This window comes from Falco biarmicus, chromosome 6 (genome assembly GCF_023638135.1).
Source record: "Falco biarmicus isolate bFalBia1 chromosome 6, bFalBia1.pri, whole genome shotgun sequence".
Lineage (NCBI taxonomy): Eukaryota > Metazoa > Chordata > Aves > Falconiformes > Falconidae > Falco > Falco biarmicus.
Genome location: NC_079293.1, coordinates 43,733,082 through 43,754,358, shown reverse-complemented (window position 1 = coordinate 43,754,358; position 21,277 = coordinate 43,733,082). Strand labels below are relative to the sequence as shown.

The following is a 21,277-nucleotide window of genomic DNA, read 5'->3' as shown; positions in this document are numbered from 1 at the left end:
TCTCTGAACTAACTAAACACAAGAGCTGAGAGAATAAACTACAGATTTAAGTCTCTGTCCCAAAATACAAAGTACCAAATAGTTTAATAATTATAAATTAACTCAGTATTGTTTGAGAAAATTTGAAAGCCCATTTCTGCACAGCACAAACCCTAAATTTTATTCCAAGTTCATTGTGGATTTTATTAAAAAATATTCATGAGTCAAAGCTGGGGACAGATCTAATACAAACAGCAATTAAGAGAAAAACAGACATTGTTGAAATTGTTAACAGGTGGCTGAAAAAATTGGTAGTTGAAATATATTCAGTCTTACAGGTCCCTTTTTGGATTGATTTCTTGCTTTTCTAGAGCAAATGAGCTGAAAAGGACAAAACAGAATTTTTTTGATTGACCATGTACCTGTTTCCAGACTTCAGTACATACAACTGTGCAAAACTAAAGGAAGCTGTCAGCACTTGTCACATGACATTGACAGTCATGCCTCAACATTTGGGTCTGAAACAGTTCTCCCCTTTAAATCAACTTCAGAAGAACACATGCATACAGCGGTCATATTTCTTCATGGGAGTCTACAACCTGCAAGATTCCAATATTGCCAAATTTGTAGGAGTCAAAGGATTCACCAAACAGGCACATCTCAACTGTACAATTTCTCGAGTTTCTTCTCAGAAATCCTAGACATGTCCAAAGCATAAAAAGTATCAGATCGACTGTCCAAGCCTTGGAGATGGTAACGTTTGTACCATGAGTCTAGCACTTTCTGCCAGATTTACTGTTCATGAACAGTACACATGATCCATGCTTCTAGTATGGACATGGGGCAGCTTACTATAGGGCTACTTTGTTGGTATTAACAGCTGGCAGCAGGAAGGCCTGGAAGGATACAGAAAACCCTCCAAAACTGCTTCAACAGAATTTTCAGTAAAGAAGAACATACCCTGAAAATCTGGATGCTTAGTGATGTTACTTCAGCCAGTCTGAGATGTGTGTAGAGACTCCTGTAGGCTGATTTACTCAGTTTTTGGAACACAAACATAACCTAGTCAAAAGCTGTCTGCTTCTCTAATGGTAAGGGATGTATCTGTCTACCTAAACCTCACTGATTCTGGGACAACTGGGAATGTCAAGGAAGTTTTCATTCTGTTATGCTATTGTCTCAGCTACAACAACAGACATTGGCACAGAAAAAGAAACTAACGTTCATTAACACCTTAATGAACACATGTTGTCTGAAAGGTCAGGTCTGCTGCCACAGTAGTGGATGGATAAATAAATAAGTAAATAAATAGTACTTGTATCCAGCTGTGAAGCATGAAAGGATGCACACAGACTCCAGAGAATTTAGTTACTCAATGTTCTTCCTGCAATTAATGAGAAATCTGAATGCAACATGTGAGGAAAATTTGCCGGTAAACTTAAAAATCTAATATATCATCTATTATGCTTTAAAATCATTAACACATAATTGTAAAAATAATGGTAATTCATAAATGTATAGCTATCTTGCTACTTTTGAGGATTTGCTCATTTTTCAGCCTCCTAACATTAGTTACGTCATTATTTTATTCAAATCCACCAAATAATGTTTTAAAAATCTGATACTTTTATAAGCCCAGTATCCTTTTCTATTGTAGAAATGACGCATGGCAAATCTTTTCACACCAGTTATTTAATAAAAAACACCAGTCTTCTTCCAAATAGATATACATGTATATGGATATAATGGCAGGTAAAGGAATAAAGCTTCAAATACACCACTGTTAAGATTAAAAAAATCCATTTTGAATCTACCTCCAAAATGACAAAGATGACCAAAATACTTCTTAAGATTGAACCCTGTATTACATTTCTAGGCTTCATGTTGACCTGAGAGTCGTATCATCAAAGAGTTTTGCATCTACAGTCACTTGGACACAATGTTTTTTGCCTGTTCCTGAGTCAGTGTTTTCACTACATGGAATACCAGTTCTTGTTTTAGCTGTGATGTGAGCAAAAGTAAGAGAGGTGGCTCCTGAAAAAAGGCACTGGTACAAAAGAACAGCTGCAAAGTTGTGCACAGACTGAGGTTTAGGAATGGCTTAAAAACATTGGATTACCAACTCAGCTTCTCTTTTATTCAGTCTCTAATGTTGGGAGCTGTCCCATCTGTATAAGCAAGCAGATACTTGTGGGTGCATCGGAAAGATTCTCTATACCACAAGTGTCTGAATTTGTGTCCCTCTTCTAATTCATGTACCTCATCTCATGTATACTTTTTTCCTGAAAAAACAAACAGGATTTTGCACAGGTTTTGTGTATTTTGTACATTTAATTTTGTGCAGACCGAAGCAATTTTCAAAACTCTAAAATCTGCGAAGAAAATTGAATTTTTCATTTTCTACATAGCCCTCCTGTTGACTCAATACCAATTCACTGGGCTTATGAAATACAGCCTCCGAAGGATTAAAATGAGGAAAAAAAAGGACTTGTTATGATACAAGTCCTGAATGTTTATAAGGAACATGAGAAAAGCACACAACACAGCATGTAAACTAAATAGACAGGGAACAGTTGTAAAGCAGAAGGCAAGACTGAGCTTGCATATATAAAAGGATGGCACTGAACTAAGAAAAACTAGGTAAACACAAACATTGAAAAGCAAGTGTATTGTGTTTATATCAGTGGGAGAGAGTGGCAATTTTAACCCTTCTGCTCTAGAAAATAGCATTGCCAGGGAGCTTGGCGCTGAAGAAGCCAAAAAGGAAGATCGGAGTGTTCTGCTTAAGATTTCTGAATATAGCAATCAGGTCAGTTATTAAAATACCTAGTAGCCGCTGCAAATTCTGAGGGTAAACATACTTGGCTTAGATTTTTCTTGCTTTGTTACTGAGTCAACATTTCCTCAAACAGAATGCAAACAGCTTTCTTCTCAATGGAATTAGAGATTACTTGTGTTAAAGAATTCATCACAATGATGGAAGGGTATTCCAGTAGGCTTTTTAATGGCAGAGCTACAAGGAAATACTATTCCAGGATCATCTTTTTCTCAAGTGAGTTTGCCAAAATTACTGTTCCAGAAAACTGTAAGACACTGTGCAATTTACATATGACGACACTTTCACTTTTTTCCTGACCACAAAAATGGATAAGGAACAAAAATTAAAGAAAAAAAATCAGATTCTAAAATCTTTCTATTTCAGGAAGCTATTATTCCACAAATAATTATAATTTTTTCCAACCAACTGGAAAAAGCCAAAATCCTACTTTCACATGCGTTTCAGCACATCTTACATGTATAATTTACTTACCTTCCTAGTGAAGAAAAATAAAAGCAAGCCTTTTCATTAAAGAACTGGGCCCTATTTTATGGAGGTTTTTAAAAAAAACACAAAACTTATTTCCTTAATAATAGTGTGATTCAAGGTCAATTTAACTACCAAAAAGAGATATTTTTAAAGATTTTTTTTCCTAATGCAAATCTACAAAGCTTTCAGAACTGTAAAATCAGAGGGGATGGGAAATTCAAGGCAAAAAAAGTTTGAAAAAAATCAATAATAAAGCATTTTTTTGTTCTTTGGGAGGAGTACTTTGGGAACACGAGGGATAATGCCATGTCTTCCAACTTGATATTCTTCAAAGAAGGTTTATCTGGCTCCTAAAATTTTATCTTTCATTTATCACTGGTCTCTGTTTCTGTGACAACAGACCTTAGGAACAGTGAAGCAGATATTCAGTGATGTAACTTCATACAGTTTACATTGCAGTGAATTGAAATATGCCAATTTTAACTTGCTGAGTGTCTGGCATAGCAACTGACTGAATTTCAGTCAGCTCAAAGCATAAAACTACTGCATCCCAAAGATCTACCAAATCTATATCAAAGTTTTCAAAGCAGAGGTCTCCCGAATAGCAACTGCACAGTTTAAAATGGAGCCAAAGTTATTCACACTCAGGATACTACAACACAAAATTCTACAAATTACCAGTAATCTAGTGAGTTTACCAAAGTTTCTCTTTCAGTGTTTGCTTTTTAAATCATTAATCAATTTTTAAAAAAAGTATAAATGTATATTTTTATTTCAAGTTTTAAACCTATGGAAAGAAAGCTCCGCCATAATGAATCTCCCAGAGGTATCTATGTAATTTTGTTGATGTAATATGTGAAACTAAGATAGATCTACAAGTTAGAAACATTATTTTCTTTTACAACGCACAGAAATGCAGTCCTAGTCACATACTGCAGCTATTAATAAATATAGCATTTTCAGCTGAGTTTTAAATTGAGGCAAAAGTTCAAGTATAAGTCAGTCAGCTGCTCATGACTTCTTACGTTTCACAGCTGAATCAGATCACCCTCAGACTAAGACACATACATATCTTCTTCCAACCATTCCAGTTTTATCAATGCCTGTCTTGTATTTTCTTACTTGCCCTTGCCTCTCCGTGACCACGTGTCCTACTGCAACAAACCAGCTTTCCATATTCACGTGGTTTTTACACTTTTGGACTAGGGAAGAAAATCAAAGTGATGTTCCAAACTACTTTTATGCTTACAGCACATAAATGTCTATAGTTTGTAAATAACTAAATCTATATCTGTACAGCTAGAGAGACTGAAGTCATACAACCAATAAATATTATATATTTTAAGATGCTACTTACAGATCTTTTGTAATGATTTTCATAAGCTGCAATTATTAAAAACACTTTAAAAGGTGAAATATTAATGAAGTACTAATTAAACTATTGTTTATAAAATGTATGCAAAACACAAAATAGCTACATATATATTCTATTGCAAAGAATTCTGCTTCACTACAGAATTGCCTTATTTTTAAATCATAAATACACAATAACTATATTCACACATGCATATTTTCTATATACACAATAGATACAGAACAGTTTAAAACAACTGAGTTTCACATCTGAAATACAAAAATGATATGAGAGCATCTCTGAAGAGGAACCTATAAATATGCACTCCAAAAATTACATAGAAAATTATTTCCCTTTTACTTCAAAATCTACCAAACTAAATTCTCTTTTTCTTTGTTCATGAAGATACCTTATTATATACTATCCTTAACAGTATGTCTTTGATCTTCAAACACATCTTGCAGCCCTACAGGAAGTCACTATAGATCAACCAAATACCACAAATGTTATCCCCAAGTAGATTTATCTGTTTGCCCAGAAAAGGACAGTAGAAATTTTAAAATTATTAGGTCATCTTTACTACAGGATTGTGCAGATAAGGATTTTCTTGCTTTTTTCCTTTATGCAGCACTATGGATGAATACATTTTATAGGTTCTTTTAAATTATTTTCTGTACTGTAATCATACTAAATGTAACAGATAAGGAAAAAGTAATCGCTCTTTGCTTGGGATAGAAAATAAATGTAGCAGGGAGAACTGTACTAAACATTTACAAGCTAAAATTACATCTTCCCCAAAATAGAACTGGTTTATTGATTTGAACACAGATTTTGATTAGAACTTAATTAAATGCATTTGTATGTTGGGTAGACTGCTTTTCCCCCTCAATTTTTTTAAAGTCAAAAAGAGAAATGCTATCAAATGTTCTTATGAGCAGTGTTAGCTGCAATGCGAATGAAATTGAAGAGATACTGGTGCTGCCACGTTGAGTTCATTTGTAGGTATTGAGCAAATAAAGTCAACTCAGTGGAGCTCTATTTGTTTGTTTCAATATTTATGTCCCTGTTTCTCTATTTTGTAAATTATTTCTCTATACAAAATATTTTGCATGAAATAGTGTACTGTCCAGAAACTCTTTAGAAGTACACATTTTTCTCTGTTCAACATATAAGATTTAAATATTAGAAGGAGCATTTTGTTAAAGGTTTATGTAAAAGCAGACTTAGGTAGCACATGCACATACCAATTTAAAAACAAGGACAGTAACAAAGGAAAAAAAAACAAACCACCTCACAGTAGTTAGAACTGCCCAAAGGCATCCTAGTAACGTTTTACTGAACTTGGGTAAGATTCCTCTTATCTGTCTTGGAGAATTACAGTGGAGACTAGTACTTAGTAACTAGCATTTCCTTAGGTGGCTTGGGCAATCTATGGTCAGTGTGCTGCATCTAGTGAACCTGTCGGGAGGAACGTCGCTCTCATGATATCGCTCAGAAAGCCAGAGGGTCTAATTCATGGCTGAGGAATCCCTTACAAGGTAAAGTGAAATTTAAGAGCAGGCAAACTAATCTTTGAAGCCTTAACTCTTTTTCTAGATCTAGCCTGAAGTCTTTCAATTAAGAACCAAATAAGGATGCCTTAAAAAAAGGCATGTGTTTATGAAGTTTACATTTTTCAAATAGTCACGTGCCTTGGTACACCCTTCACTGTAGCCGAATAACAATAATCAATGAGGTAACGTTTATTTATAACAACACCTGACTATCTTCTTAACATTCTCCCACCAAATTGATTTTAAAGAGCAAAGCCAAAATACTTCATAGCGTTAGCAATAGGACATTTAGAATGTGAGGTATAATTCATAAAAAAATAAGGTTAAACCAAAAAGTATTAGGAAAGATTTCCCACCCAGTACACATCAATGCAACTATGAAGTGGAAAGGGTAGGGGATTTACTTATATAGCAGGGGGAAAAAAAGCTTACTGAAAAGTCTTTAAAAACTTGTGTTTAAGCATTAAGTATTTTCTATTTTGCCTTTCACTGTTCTTTGGAATATAAAAATAGGTCAAGTTAAAAATAATTAGGAAAATTATTACCTGAAAATAGTCTTCTGCATTCGAGTGTCTCCCACTTTGATTCATATCCACATTACTGTCACTTACATTTTCATCTCTTTCAGTAACAGGAGGGAGACAGGATACAGAATGAAATCCTTTTTTGATGGTAGACTGTGGAAAGCGGCTAAATAATAGAAGAAAAATCAAACACTTTAATCCATACATTTACTTTCAAATGACAGTCTTCATAACTATTATTCTTAACAGAATTTTGTCAAAATAATTTGCATCTCCTTTATTTTGACAGATTAAGAGGGCAGCAGAAAATCTATATATGCATATATTCCTTATCATTACTTGGCTCTACACATACCTATGCTCAAAAGACCTGAAATGTTGCCTCCAACTGATTCTCAAAAAATGAAAACCTGTCAGCTGAGGAAAACTGGATGACAACACCAGAAGTGAATAAATTTATATGGCCCCCAGAAACGAAAAAAAGGCATTATAATGTGCACTACTTAAATGGAGGTAGAGAAAAAAAGTTTTGTGTCAGAATAGGTTTTTCTTTTCCCTCAAAACAGGTCTCCATAGCTACCATTAAGCTAACACACACAATAACCAAGGAAACCTGTGGAAGGCCTGTTCTGGCTGTAGTAAAAGAAAGCTCTGTTGCTGACTTCAGTGGAGGCAGAAGTACAAACTGATGGAAATATCAGTAACTGCTTGTTAAGTGAACTAGGAGAAGATCAAAACAATGTTACACACATGCCAGTTAGACATGCATAAACATAATTGTGCTACTGCAGCAATAAACAACAGAAAAATGTAAGCATGTGTTATCTGGCCCTCTTCTTAAGGATTGAGGTAATGAAATACCAAGATTTTTATCAGTAACAGTCACAATTATCTTGCCTTTGAGTGTTTCAACATATTTTATTAGAATAAAGGTAAGAGATTAAATAGTTTCAGTCCCAACTGTGTATTAAGTCCCTTATCTTATTTGGGCAGCTATATTACTTTAATGAAATGCTAATACTTGTAATTTAGTTTTGGTTACTACCTGTTAATTAAATCACAAGACATTAAATTAGCTGATAGCCATGGAAACTTGGCACATTAAATAAACTGTTCTTGACAAAATGGGTCAGTTGACCATGAAACAACCCATTACATATGAAAAAACAACATAAAATATATTGTTATGCAAATAATGTAACATCTTAATTATTATTCTCTGATTCTTTTACTAACCTATTAATGGATATTGCCTAGAGCATTTTTATGGATTTCTACTCCTGCTATTTCAAAACAAACAGTAAGTAATTTAATGTATTTAAAACCAATAAAATGCAACTGTATCAGCAAAACAATGATATTCCCAGAATATTCAAAGGTCATTTCTTCCATGGACAAATGCTGCTATTTAAAAATAAAAAAAATATCTAACTAGTTTAATATCAACCCATCAAATCAGGATGGTCAAAATTCAGAAGCTGCCAAGTATGTAATTTATTCAGTTTACTTAGAGATGTACTTAACAAAAGGTGTACACCCTTTAAAAAATATACATGCCTCCAATAATTTACAAATGGTTGGACTCAGTCTGAGGAACAGAAACATCCTCCAAAATGACAAACATTTTGGTGCTCATTCGGTATATGATACATTCAATACTTCCTCTGTCAGGAGTTCAGTCACAATGAGAGATTAATGATTCTAGCAGTTGTCTGCTGAATGTCTACATCATAAGCAGAAGCCTGACAGAAATTTGTTACGCAGTGGGTCATAGGAAAACAAACAAGGCCTTGATACACTTAAGGGTAAGCCTTTCTTTCTTGTCAGTGAGCAAGTATTATACTGAATATTGTCCAGAGGTCATGTATACATCAATTTCTGAAACTTCCTCTCTAAGACACCCTGTATAAAGATCCTGGCTTTCAAGGGTTTATAAGACTTCCAAATAGTCTTTAAAAGGCATTTATGCAAAGTTGTGTTTTGAGCATGAACTTCACCTGCACTCTCAGGCTTCTTGTAACAACTATAATGGACAGAGAACAGCCCGTTTTATTCATAAACATTAACATTAATCGTTACATGCCAAATAGTTAATGCCCATTAAAGTACTGACTGGCCAGTCAATGACTTCCTTGTTAATGTGCAGGAATTGAAAAAGACCAGTAGTTTGAGGAAAAATTTGAAAGACTTCATAGAACATTCCTATTTCTGGTGGAAGCGACCTACTGAATATTCTGTGATTCAGGGCCCACTGAGTAGAAAAACTTGCAAGTGTTTTTGCGTGATAGAGCTCTCTGTCCTTCAACGTCAGATGCCCTGAGAAGCAAGCATCTACCGAGGGGACTGGCTGTACAGGGTGTGCCAAGTAGGAACCCACCCCTAAGGTGCGTGCACGTCCACCTCCCGGTGGCCTTTCTCACCAGCATGTAGATTAGCAGATTTTATGGAGCAGCATTTAAAGCTTTGAGCACCCCAACTTGCATCTCCAACAGGAGGTGTGTGCACATAGAAGAATCTGCACTCCTGAAAGAAGGCATGCTTGTACCCTGTGCCAGGAGGGTGCATATCATTGCAGGTGTACGCCTCTGTGTGCGTGATTAGAAATTCTTGTGATTAGTTATTAAAAGGTGTTCAGAATTTTGTAGGTGTTGGTTAACTTTTTAAAGCATCTAGTACAGTGGTTTATCTGTTGTACTGCTGATATTGACCCTAGATTTACAGTTCACTGCCAATTAATTACATGACATCAATAAATCAATACTCTCATCCTGATGTACTTTAGACTACATGAACTGAGCAGTTTTTCCCTGTGACACCAGTAAACAGAAGCCATCTCACTTCCACAGTGAAATGGACTAATAATACAATGGTAATGCTGAAACTACATTGAATACTTACATGTCTGTGGGTATTGTGATAAGATTAGATTTGTAATTCACAAATAGTCTAGAGATCTCAACATGTTCTTCAGGCTTCTTTACCACAGGCTCTGGAAAAAAGCAGCTTGTTAAATATATAAAGAAATATTTAATAGTATAATTTTGACAAATAGTTCTCCTAGGTGATTCATCACCCCTAAATAATTCTCCAAATATCACTGCATACACTTGAAAGGAAGATAACAAACAGGGGTGACTAGGTCACGAAAGAAAAAGTCCTTAATACTCTGATCCTTATTCTGCAAGGTATTAGAAGTGTGTTTAACCTACACATAAGGTTTTCCAAATTAGCGCAAAACAACTGTGGCAGCATATTCTGCCTTTGCTTATTTCCTCTGTTTCTTATCCCAGTATGTTTTGCTAGCATGCCTACAATGCCTTCATATTCAAGCTATCTCACATCATGCATTTAACTCCATTATGCAGTACAGACAAACCCTAGAACAAGTTTACCCTATGAGTTGTGGCAGGACTAGTTACATACTTTAAATGTTTAAAAGGTGTTCAGAAGCTTTCATGGCTTCACATCAGAGAGCTGATGATTGCTTTGATAGCAATCCCTCTTAATTTTCTCCAGTAGACTGATTTTTGGAGATAAATTAAGACACTTCCCAAAGCATTTAAGAAATAATAGGGCTAAGGGCAAGTAATACAAAATTGGGGTGGGGTGCTGCGGGAGAGAAAAAGTAATCCCTAGGGAAGTTCCATTGAAATTAAACTAATGTTCTAAGTTTGGTGTTGAAAATGTTTATAATAATTAAAATGTAATTACAATTTTATTTTGGAGGTTTAAGCAGACAGACCTTGGGGCTCAGATGTCACAACAGTTTCCTTTTTCTGACGGAAAAGTTTCCAACGAGGAACTGGTGGTGGTTGTGGCGGTGCTGTCAGAGGACAGGACCTAGTTCTAGTGATCAGGACAGGATGGCTACATGTGTGGGTAAGCCCATATTGCCTCAGCTTCTCTGAAGAATCAGCCTACAAAACATGGAAAGACAATCTGAGTAGGGTCAGATCTTTCAAATCACACATCTCTGACAAAGAAGAACAGTATGCACAATCTAACTGCTTGGATAATGAATGAAACAAAAATAGTTCGCCTGACAAGACTATCCAGAAATATTCTAATTAGAATTTGATATTCAGGAGAATAAGTATAATTGAGTACTTAGAAGTATTTACATATATTTTACTTTTCATAATAGATTTGTCACTTTTTTCAACTTATTTATACAACCATATTGGGTTAGGTGCTACAGAGAACATATAAGTGAAGCAGAATGAAGATGTAAGAAACCAACAGTGACAATATTTTGATTTAAATAAACATATTTTAAAATACTTTTTCCATGGAAAAAAGTCCTTACTTCATGCTGAATTTAAAAAGCAGCAATTCTTAAAGCAGCTGGTCTTTTAGGTAACTTGTGAGATCTCCATAATGTAATATCACTTTGAACCAATAAATCATTAAAGTTAAGCTGGCTAATTAAGAAAACACATTGAAGACACTGCAGCTGACCTGTGTACCAAAGCCCTTAGCAACAGACTTAAGAGCAATTTTAGATGTGGACATTGAGTGGTGCTCTTCCCATTAAAATAATAATGGTCCAGTATTTCACATTTTTCACTATGGAAAGTTCTGTTACAAGATTTCTACGTCCTTTTTATTTTAAAAATACACCTTTTATTTGCTAAATAAACCACCCATAACTTATTGCTTTAACATGCTCATCAGCAAGTCTCTTAATTGCTCCTGCTCCGTCAAATGTTCCTAATGTTCTGTACAAACTCTGCAAAGAATGTAGCTGTGGTTGTCAAGAGTTACATGAAAGGAGAGGATCAAATTAAACATGGTAAAGTACACAAGCAATATAACAGCCTCCTTTGACCTCTGAATGTATAAAGATATATTACAGGAATGGTGTTTTTTAAACCATTTTAACCACAAGAAATCTACTACACTTACTTCTATGTTTAATTTCTGATTTTTTCCGTTTTTCTGGCAGTTTTTACTAAAATACTGGTTTAGACATATAGATTCATCTGCCTCATCCTATTTGGTCTGCCATGCCTCTTTTTCAGTCATCTTTATACCCTAACACACTGAAGCCAAGTTTGAGACTCAAGACGTTAAGTGGCAGGAACAACATATCCCTATGTCACCATTTTGTTTGATTTTTGATGACTTATTATTAGCAAAGAGACTGTATTGTTTGAGAACTTAAATTAAATTAAAATAAAATCACAGAGAACAAGCTAGTCTTCAAAACAGCTTAAAATACATAACACAATTTAAAGAAAATCTAAAAAGAAAATGCAAGAATTACGAGCAGTAAGCATAACACCTGCAAACCATTTGTGTAAATTTCTTTATTCTATGAAGCCTATCAGTTTCCTGAAAAGGCAGCTGAAATTTTAATGTTCTAATTACGATAAATATGATTTAAATGTACAAAATATTTGATCTAATTAATAACCAACTCAAGAAAGCCTGCTCTGGATTACTAATAGCTTTCTGCAGAACGTGAGTGACTAAGTGGAAATTTAAGCATTGTTTTTTTCCCCAGCTGCATGATGTTATACTCTCTCCAGCTGCTTTCACCAGTTGCAACACCAATGATATACAAGGATATAAACATGCTATTCCTTATAGAAAACATATCAGAAAATGTATATTGGAGAAGTCAGTAACTGTAGTCTTAAAAAAAATCATGTTTTTCAAGTAGCCCTTAAAATAATTAGGCTTTCCATTTAGAAGTCTCTCATCATGATGCACTTTCTAGTCCAAAACTAGTCTCTCCTAGGAGACTTCAGCTTCTGGGATCCAGAGGAAAGTGGAAAAAACTGAAAAAATGAGCAGGCTGTGGCAAGAAAATGCATGTTCAGAATACAGATAAATTTAACTGGTTGTTATTACCTGGCGACAGCTTCACGACACTAATTTTATTTTATTTTTTTTACAACATAGATGCTACAAATGAAACTCCCTGATAATAAAATAAGTAATGCCTTCCTGTTCTCAGAGCACAGAACCTTACCATCTGCCCTAACGAAAAAATATCCTCTTCAAACAAGTGTAGTGGTACACAGGCAGCATACACGGCCATTTCGGGCTGGGCTGGCACAGAAGACTCTACACAGAAAACATCAACATACCTTAGAACCGGGTAAGCTGTAAACAGTCAATAAATGTTATTGTATCTCACTCTAAATTATTCTGCTTTCTCTGCCTTATTTTTATTATTCTTTTCTTTTACTGACTGTTATTTCATTGAAAACAAGAGCTCATTGAAAACTACTCAGAAGAGAAGCCATAGATGGAAAAAACTCATTGTTTTAATTCTTAATCTATTTAGGTCATCTACTTTGCATATTTTATTTCTTCTACACAAGTGAATAACAGAAACCACGACTTAGAAATGCAAAAGGTCAGATGTAGCTCTTGACATCGTTATTTTGCTTTTTTTTTCAAAATTTAAAAATACTAGATACTAGCATGAAGAACACAATACACACCATCTGGGTAGATGAAATAAAAAAGCACCGACTGGTCAGTACTAGCTAAAGGCTGCTCACCAGTGAAAGCAAAATTCAACCTTGCCAACAAAAGAATCAAAATCCAGTGCTCTGGCCACTTTTGCCATGGATATGAAGCTTGAGATAAGCAGTTTGAGAAACAAAGTGCTTATAAACCAGGGTTGTTGCTCATACTTCTGCCAAGGAGATGGGAGAATGGAGGTGATGATGGCTGCCTCAGAAAGCGTGAGGGTATGACTCCATAGCTCTTATCCCACACCCTATGGGAGCTTTTTTTCTTTTAATTCTGCCAGAGGCAAGGCATAGAAGCAAGGGCATGTTCGCTTTGTTACCCCTAGGAACCTGTTGCACTAGGCAACCATGCAATCATCTCATACCTGTATCTGTGAAAGAAGCCATTGTTAATTCCTGAATGAAGAGAAACCAAAGCTGTCTGGCTGACAGCCAGTTCACTCATGCTAAAGGAAAACTAGAAATCTAAAAAAGACAGTATTAGAAACACAGGTCTGCAGTTTGACCTAAAAGACAGCTCCAACAGAAGACTATTTCTGTTTTCCCTTAGTCATCTAAGAAAGCATATGAAGAGCAGATTTCAGTACACAGGTTGTGACACCTGTTTTTCACCACAATGTCTTGTCTTTGTTCTCTTCAGCTCCACCTCAAATACAGGATAATTGCTTCCTACACTTAGTAAGTATTCAGCTGGAAGTTGTTCTAAGAATAGGTATTTTCTGTGAAATGGAATAAAACAATGCTATCTGCATATTAAGAAAAAAAAAAGAAAGAAAAGGGAAAAGAAAGGAAAAGGAAAGACAGACAAGTGGCTGGAAAATACCAGACTCCATTTATTTAGACGATTTGTCATATTATTTTTCTTAAAACAGTAAGATATCTCTGAATCTTAAATACTCTTCCAGAAATTCAATTACTTAATTAAATATCAGCTGATGGTAAATCAGAGTTATTTTCCAGTGGATTCTTAATATTTCTCACTGCACGCTTGCGATTTCTGTATCAACCACAGCTCTTGTGTTAGCTGTGGGTTTCAATTTATTCAAAAGCAAGGCTATAATCTAGGTTTAATCTCAGTGTCTACTGACATATCTGATCTGTTACAAATACGGCAGTAGTAACTATGATGTCTTACACACTACAGAACAGTACTGCCACAAGACATATCAGTTTCATTGCTTGCAGAAGTATTTATCAAATAAAAGTATCTAACCAAATACCAGGTGGAATGTAAAGAGGTCACACTCAGTCCAGATGGGTTGTGAAATACAATGTCTGCAGGACAGACAATAAACAGCAATGAACAAATTATTAGAGCATGCAAATGATTAACCAGGCACACCATATTCACTTTAATAATACTATTACAATACTAGAAAGATTTTTTAGATATGCCAGTATGTTTTAAAAAATAATATATTACTTGACCTTTTCCCACTGTACAAAAAGTAAGGAGGATGTATGCAAATTATTTGCCACCAAGTGTACTGTTGATTAGTGTGAAATCAGCATCTGGGGAAACTACTTAAGACTGATAGCCTTGATGAAAAATTTTATAACATATGGTACAACAAAACAGATTCAACAAAGCCCGTTATTTATAGCCACCCATGTGGATTTAAGAATTCTATGGTGCTTTGCTAAAAATTTCTGAATTCTTGTAGCTGCTTATGTTTCACATTCATGGCTTTGCAAATTCATTTACAGAGAGTGAGTACTACGGAACCTGAACAAATGTTTCAGTCCCTGGTAGAAGGGAAAGTATCATTTGAATTGATCCATGTAAAATATATATTCAGCCACTTAAAAAGACAGACCAGGAATTAAAATTACTAGTTTCAGTAGTTCTGAACTGTTTTTATTTTTTAAAAAATCATAGGTTTTGAAGACTCACAAAAGAATTTTCTCACTGTACCTTAATGTTTCTATTAAATATTTTTTTGTCAAACAGGCTGATGCTGAGTTTTAACTTTCCAAAACACTTCAGTTGGCTTTTAATATCCTTCTTATCATGTATGCAGCTCTTATGTTAACCTCTGTGGTTGTGTTAGGCATGGATTAGCTTAGTCTATTGGAGGGTGGTTTTCTATTCTTCAGAAAAACGATGTACGTGCTTTTCAGAATTGACATAAATATTACAGTATGGTAATATGCATTTGAAAAGCTGGAACAAAATGCTAGGCTCTGGTCCCTACTTCTAAGTGAAAACTCTTTTGAATAGGCAAAGGAAAATGAAAAGAACTCTTCCAACACTTGTGTAATATTATAATATTGTGAAAATACTATTGTCTCTAATTACAAAACTCATATCAAGGCACAATGAGACTTAGCAAAAATAAATGGCTGACTTGTAGAACAAATGCTCAAATACCTGGCTAACGCCCTCTCCAGTGGAATAGTATTCCCTTTCCAGCAGTTCAGAAATTATTAGGAAAATCATTACTCTAGAAACATAAATGAAAAGTGGAGTGGTGGTTCTTTATAGGGACAAGGGGCCCAAGTAGATCCTATCATATCATCATAAACACTTTTTATGGAATAAACTGACTCCTAGGTATGAAAGGAGAAATAGTTATTGGAAGAAAAGCTGCTGAGTGGAAAACTGCAGATTGTGTGCTAAAATGGGCCAGGAGGAACACTTGAATTGTCTACAAAAGCTTCCCAAGGACTGGCTGGCTGACAAGCCACAGGACCAGAGAGCTGGTTGCTCTCAGGAAGAGCCCTGACTGCCTAGGTGAAGGGCTCCTTATTCTGCTGGGTCCATGCAACAGGATGAATAGAGAAACAGGTCCAATATTTTGAGGATCCTGTAACTTTCAGGAGTGCAGTAGGCATTGCTTTGAGTACTTAAGTGATTCAGAAGTGTATCTATACATTTGTGTTGGGTCTGGTTGGGATGGAGCTAACTTTCTTCACAGCAGCCCATGTGGTGCTGTGTTTTAGATATGTGACCAAAACAGTGTTGGTAACAGATCCAAATGTGTCAGCTGTTGCTGAGCAGCACTCACATAGCGTTAAATCTTTCTGTTTCTTCCTCTGCTACCCCAGCGAGCATGCTGGAGGTGGGCAAGAGGTTCAATACTACTGATTCTCTCTGCCATCCCACTGGTGGGGTGTGAGTGACTGGGTGGGGGCTTAGCTGCCAGCCAGCCTCAATCCACCAAAACATCATAACCCACACAAAACCAAAAGCCTGTAAGAGAAGTTTCCAAATACTTAGAAGTAAGTGGTATGTCAATATGTACGAAACTAAACAAGGTAATGCCTATACAATGCAATGAATACAAAAAGTTTTGTCATTTTAGAAATAAAGTATCAACAATATCAAGAATACTTAAATACCTCTTTAGAAATAATTCACATTTATCACAGAAAGAACAATTCCCTCAAAGTCCTCACACTCAACAGGTAGAGCAAAATATTGCAATAAGGAAATACATACTTTTATGGTGCTCAAAATGATTATTTTTTTCATAAGTGGCTTGAAAGGTAACAAAAAAAAAAAAAAAAGAAAAAAAAACATTGTTGCATTTAGTAAAGTCACTGTTACAACATTCCCAAGAAAATTTGGAAACTTTTTGCAACTACTGCCTCAGAAGTCTGACTTTGAACCCAGCCCTTGTGTCTCATAAAGCCTGCAAGCTTCTTCTCCTGTGGCTACAAACTCACAACAAAAATGTGGTTGAATTCAGTACTATTTAAAACTGCAGTTCTGGGTTTTTTCCCTTGCAGTCCAACAATCTTAAATTATCTCACTGCCTCTGACTTTATAATCTCCACATCTAGTTCTGTTCAAATTCTTATCAAGTTTACTAGTTAGCTATCTACCTCAATCTTTTTCAAAACTCGTTTCTGGTTCAAGCCTAGGATGAAAGAGTTCTCTGACCATCGTATTTGAGCCCTAAACTAAATAACCTTTCTAAATAACCTCTTCACAGGCCACTATCTCTCTTTCAGAAAACAACATAAACTGTGCTTTAAATGGCAGAACAAAGATCAAAATGCCATGTAGTTTTTCATACAGAAACACTGCCTGATTTTTAATGTGCTTTCACTCATTTCACACAGTTTCTAGAATTCATCATTTGGATCCTTCTGCTTTGCCTTTGCTTTTTCTCCATGATGTGCTTGAGTACTAGTCACGTTCCTTCTGTTCACGTGGAACATCTCATTCCCTATTCCACAACTACCACCACTAAAGCAAATTATGGTCCTGCAATACATTTTAAAATGTATTGCTGTTTAACTCTTTTAATAGTATATAAGGTAGGAATGCAAATTAATATGATGACAAACAGCAATATCTGTTTGATATAAATTAAAATTATTTAAACCACTAATTTTAATCAGGATTTAAATCAAGAATCAGGAATCCAATTTACATAATGAATTGCATTCTTGTTATACATTTTTACTTTGAAGCTATTTCCCCAAAGACAGATGTTCTACCTACTCTTACGTCTTGATTTGCAACTAGATAATATTCTAGTTATTAAATGTTTCCTACTGCTAGCCAAATGGAAATGCTGCATATATGCAAATATAAGCAACCACAAAAGCAAATCAGCTTAATGCACAATAATGAAGATTTTCTGTATTTTATGCTACTAAGCACAACATTTCTTGTTGACTGATCAGTTGAATTTATTCATATTATTCACTTGTGGTTTGTTTAAACCATATATTGGTGGTTTTTTAAAATAATTAAATTGAAATGCACAAATCAAGAATTAACTTGATTTTTATGATATCATGAATGTATCAATACAAAAAAATAAATTCAAGTTACGTTTCCAGAAGAAAAGAAATTATTAAACAAACTGTGGAGTGAATTCTCATGAATATCTGTGGTCACCCTGCCCTTCAACAAGGAAGCATTTCTGCTTTTTCCAGCTGCAATTTACTGAATGAAGTAGATAAGTTACTAGAGAAGAAGGGAGGTTGGGCTTTTTTTTTTTTTTTTTAACAGAAAGTTTACTAGTAGAAAAAATCTTGGTCCTACATGACTGGCCAGCAACTTCAAAATATTCTGCATAGATTTACTTTACCTTTTGACATCAAACACAAACTATTGCAATATTATTCTTAATATAATTTACAAGATTTTAATAGGTTAGAATGACTTCAGCCTGTAAAAAAACTACAATATTTTAAAAAATCAGTATATATAATCCCTTCCCCCAATTAAGTTCAAAACCAAGTAAAAGCAAAGCCCTTTGCTTTATATATATATCTCCTGTCTGTATTTTTAGCTTCAAAATAGGACTCACCTTCAGATAAGGCCTTAAGAGAATGCTGGCTTTCTGCCAACGTTCGTGAAGATTGCAGTGTTAACTTGTTTTTTTCTTTTTCTCCTTCTCTGCTTTTCTTCCTTCCATTCTCTCCCTGCTCTGCTTTTTCTATTCAGCAAAATAAAGATTAAATATTTTTCTCAGATACAAACTTTCAGTCATAAAGTCTCATATGTGTAAAATACTTCAATGACATTTTAGCTAAACTAAAAAAAAAAAAATCAACAACAAACTATTCCAACTCAGAAGAGCTGTGAGATACAATAAAGAACTAATACCATTCAGTTAAAAAAACACCAACACTCTTAAAATGTAAATGCAGATTTACTGAGAAGGGGCCAGGAAGGCTTTGGTGCCACCTTCCCGTTAGTGCACAACTGTCATGTCCCTATATAATGCTTGGGATTCCTGAATTCCTGGCACTGTGTTAAATATTTTCTTCATGTCCTTGCTCCTATGCATCAGTAACTTCAGAAAAAAAAAATAATCTAACACAGATGAGGCATAAGTTCCCAATGGACATGGAAGAAGAAAGTCTCCCACCATCACTGCCTTCTTTCAAGCCTTAGAACTTAAGACTATAGGAAAATCCATTTCTAATGAAAAAGATCCCAAACATTAATAAAGCATCTGAACAGAGCTTGTGGCCTCAGAGATGGAGATTACAGAGCTGTATCATAACATAATGCTTCCCTTATTTTTAGCTGTTTCAGTTACTAACAGAATTTCTATGTCTTAAGCAGGATTAAATTTACAAAGTTTTCTGGGAATAAATTACAGCACCCTGTTAGACAAATGACAGTGCTGTTCCCAGGGGCTGCATCCCTGTGCATGTCCATTCCAAACTGAAATATCTACTATACTGGTGGGTAGGTCACAAAATGAGAGCAAGAGTTCCTAAGAAGACAGACTACCCCCTCAGCCAGGTCTCTCCTAAGATTTTTGTAACACTTCTGGTATTAGGACATAGTCTTTGGGATTCAAAGTGTGGAAGGAAAGGATTTTTCTGAAAATCAAGGAAAAAACAGAAATTTTAGTATACGATTTGTACCTTCCAAAGACATTAGAAGTGTTGCGAAATTGCATCCATGCCTTCAAGTTAAAAACAAAAACTAAGAAAACTAGTCTCAAATACAGACACTAGAGAACAATACCCTGGAACAAGTAAGTTTCTAAACCTAAGGTTTTTCATTTAAATGGAAATAGGATGAGCAGCTCTTGAAGAAAATTAATACCTATACCTAGTAGCATAAACAGAAAAGCTGCTATAAATAAAAATGCAGGTAGACATTAGAATGTACTTATTAGGACTCTGTAGGCAATCACATTTTGTAACATCCATTATGAAATGTTTAATTTATTTATGGTCAGAGTAGTGTTTCCTTTGGGGAAACTGTAAGCTCTCTGATTGTTATGTCTCTGCAAGGAACCAGGCTTTAAAGAAACAGCTGTGACACAGAGCTGAACAAATCTCTGCCATAAAATGAAGCTGTTTTCATAAAATAAGAGACTAGCACTGCTTCTAATGAGACCTACAGTTAAAGCAAAACCTTTTCGAATTTACACCATTGCAACATATTTGGTGAGACAACAAACATTGCCTGTGGCATAATAAAGATACACAAATTCTAAGCCAGAGGTTATGCTAACTTTATTTACATTTAGCCTAAAAAGATAACACTACCTAAAATTACAAACCTTTGCCAGCTTTATCAGCTTTCTCAAGTTTATCTGACTGTTTATTCACAGACGGAACTTCATTCTTTAACTCTGAGTCTTCGGTCTCTTTAGGTTCTGTATCTGACTGAGGACTATCAAGTTCTGGAGTTTTCTTATTTGTCAACTTAAATTCTGGCACAATCTCTTTCAAAAAGCCCCACACTTTGTCCAGGTATCCAGGCCTTAAAAAAAAAAAACAAACAAAAAAACCCTACAACACCACATATATATGTCAATGAGAATGATATTTGTAATAAGAAAAGAAAGTGTGATGTTCATTTAGACAACACTATACTACAACTGACAGTCCAACTCTTCAAAGAAAAGTTACTGGGTTATTTTAGCAAATAAACCACACTTGCTTGATTTCGTGCGTCAGCCAATTTGTGAATAGATTACAGACAGACCCATAAAGAAACAGGTAGTTGTTAGAGAAGCATGTAAATAAAGAATCCTTTCTAAAGATTTTAGTAGATAAAAGTTGCAGCAGGGAAATTGGCAGACCACTTTGCAGCTACACCAACTACAACTTGATCCTGGCTCTGTATATTAAAAACCTTCCCAAAGGTACTTTCAAACTAGGTTTTCATAACTTTTTCAGCACAGGTACTTCCATGCCTCTTCCACCGATTCCACTAGCTACAACAACTTTTGATATGACACGACAGCTGCAGTCGTACTGTTTCTCCACAGAATCTCAGTGATTCCAGAAATCATCTAAAACTGAATGAATCGTTCAGGGCCATGAATAACCCTCAAGCATGCTTACTGCATGGAACTTTTTTTTTTTTTTTTTAAATAAAATAATTGATTGTACAATGAGCTAAAGCCACCTTATACTACTATTGCAAAGACTCTGTGGTATTCGCATTTTCTTATTCCAGAACATACTATATCTGCAGTAAGTTCCAGGGTTGTCAATACTGGTTTTTGCTGTTGCAGTTGAAAAACTAGCTACATACAAAACCAAAATTTAGGTTACTTAGATAGGCTACATACAAACTACTGTAAGACACAAAATATCAAAAACTTAAATTGCAAGCGTAGCTTGAGACATAAAAA

The 21,277-nt window shown here is 35.1% G+C and overlaps 1 protein-coding gene across 1 annotated transcript in view; it reads right to left on the bottom strand.

The window, feature by feature from the left end:
• The window catches only part of ADGB (androglobin), a 123,258-nt gene that overhangs the window by 60,105 nt on the left and 41,876 nt on the right, over positions 1–21,277 (bottom strand). The window contains exons 8-13 of the mRNA XM_056344385.1: positions 20,195–20,397; positions 18,476–18,604; positions 12,695–12,789; positions 10,460–10,634; positions 9,616–9,706; positions 6,739–6,883 (exon numbers count right to left, since the gene is read on the bottom strand). Coding sequence (XP_056200360.1) covers positions 6,739–6,883; positions 9,616–9,706; positions 10,460–10,634; positions 12,695–12,789; positions 18,476–18,604; positions 20,195–20,397 — 838 coding nt within the window. The remainder of the gene's footprint in view (positions 1–6,738; positions 6,884–9,615; positions 9,707–10,459; positions 10,635–12,694; positions 12,790–18,475; positions 18,605–20,194; positions 20,398–21,277) is intronic.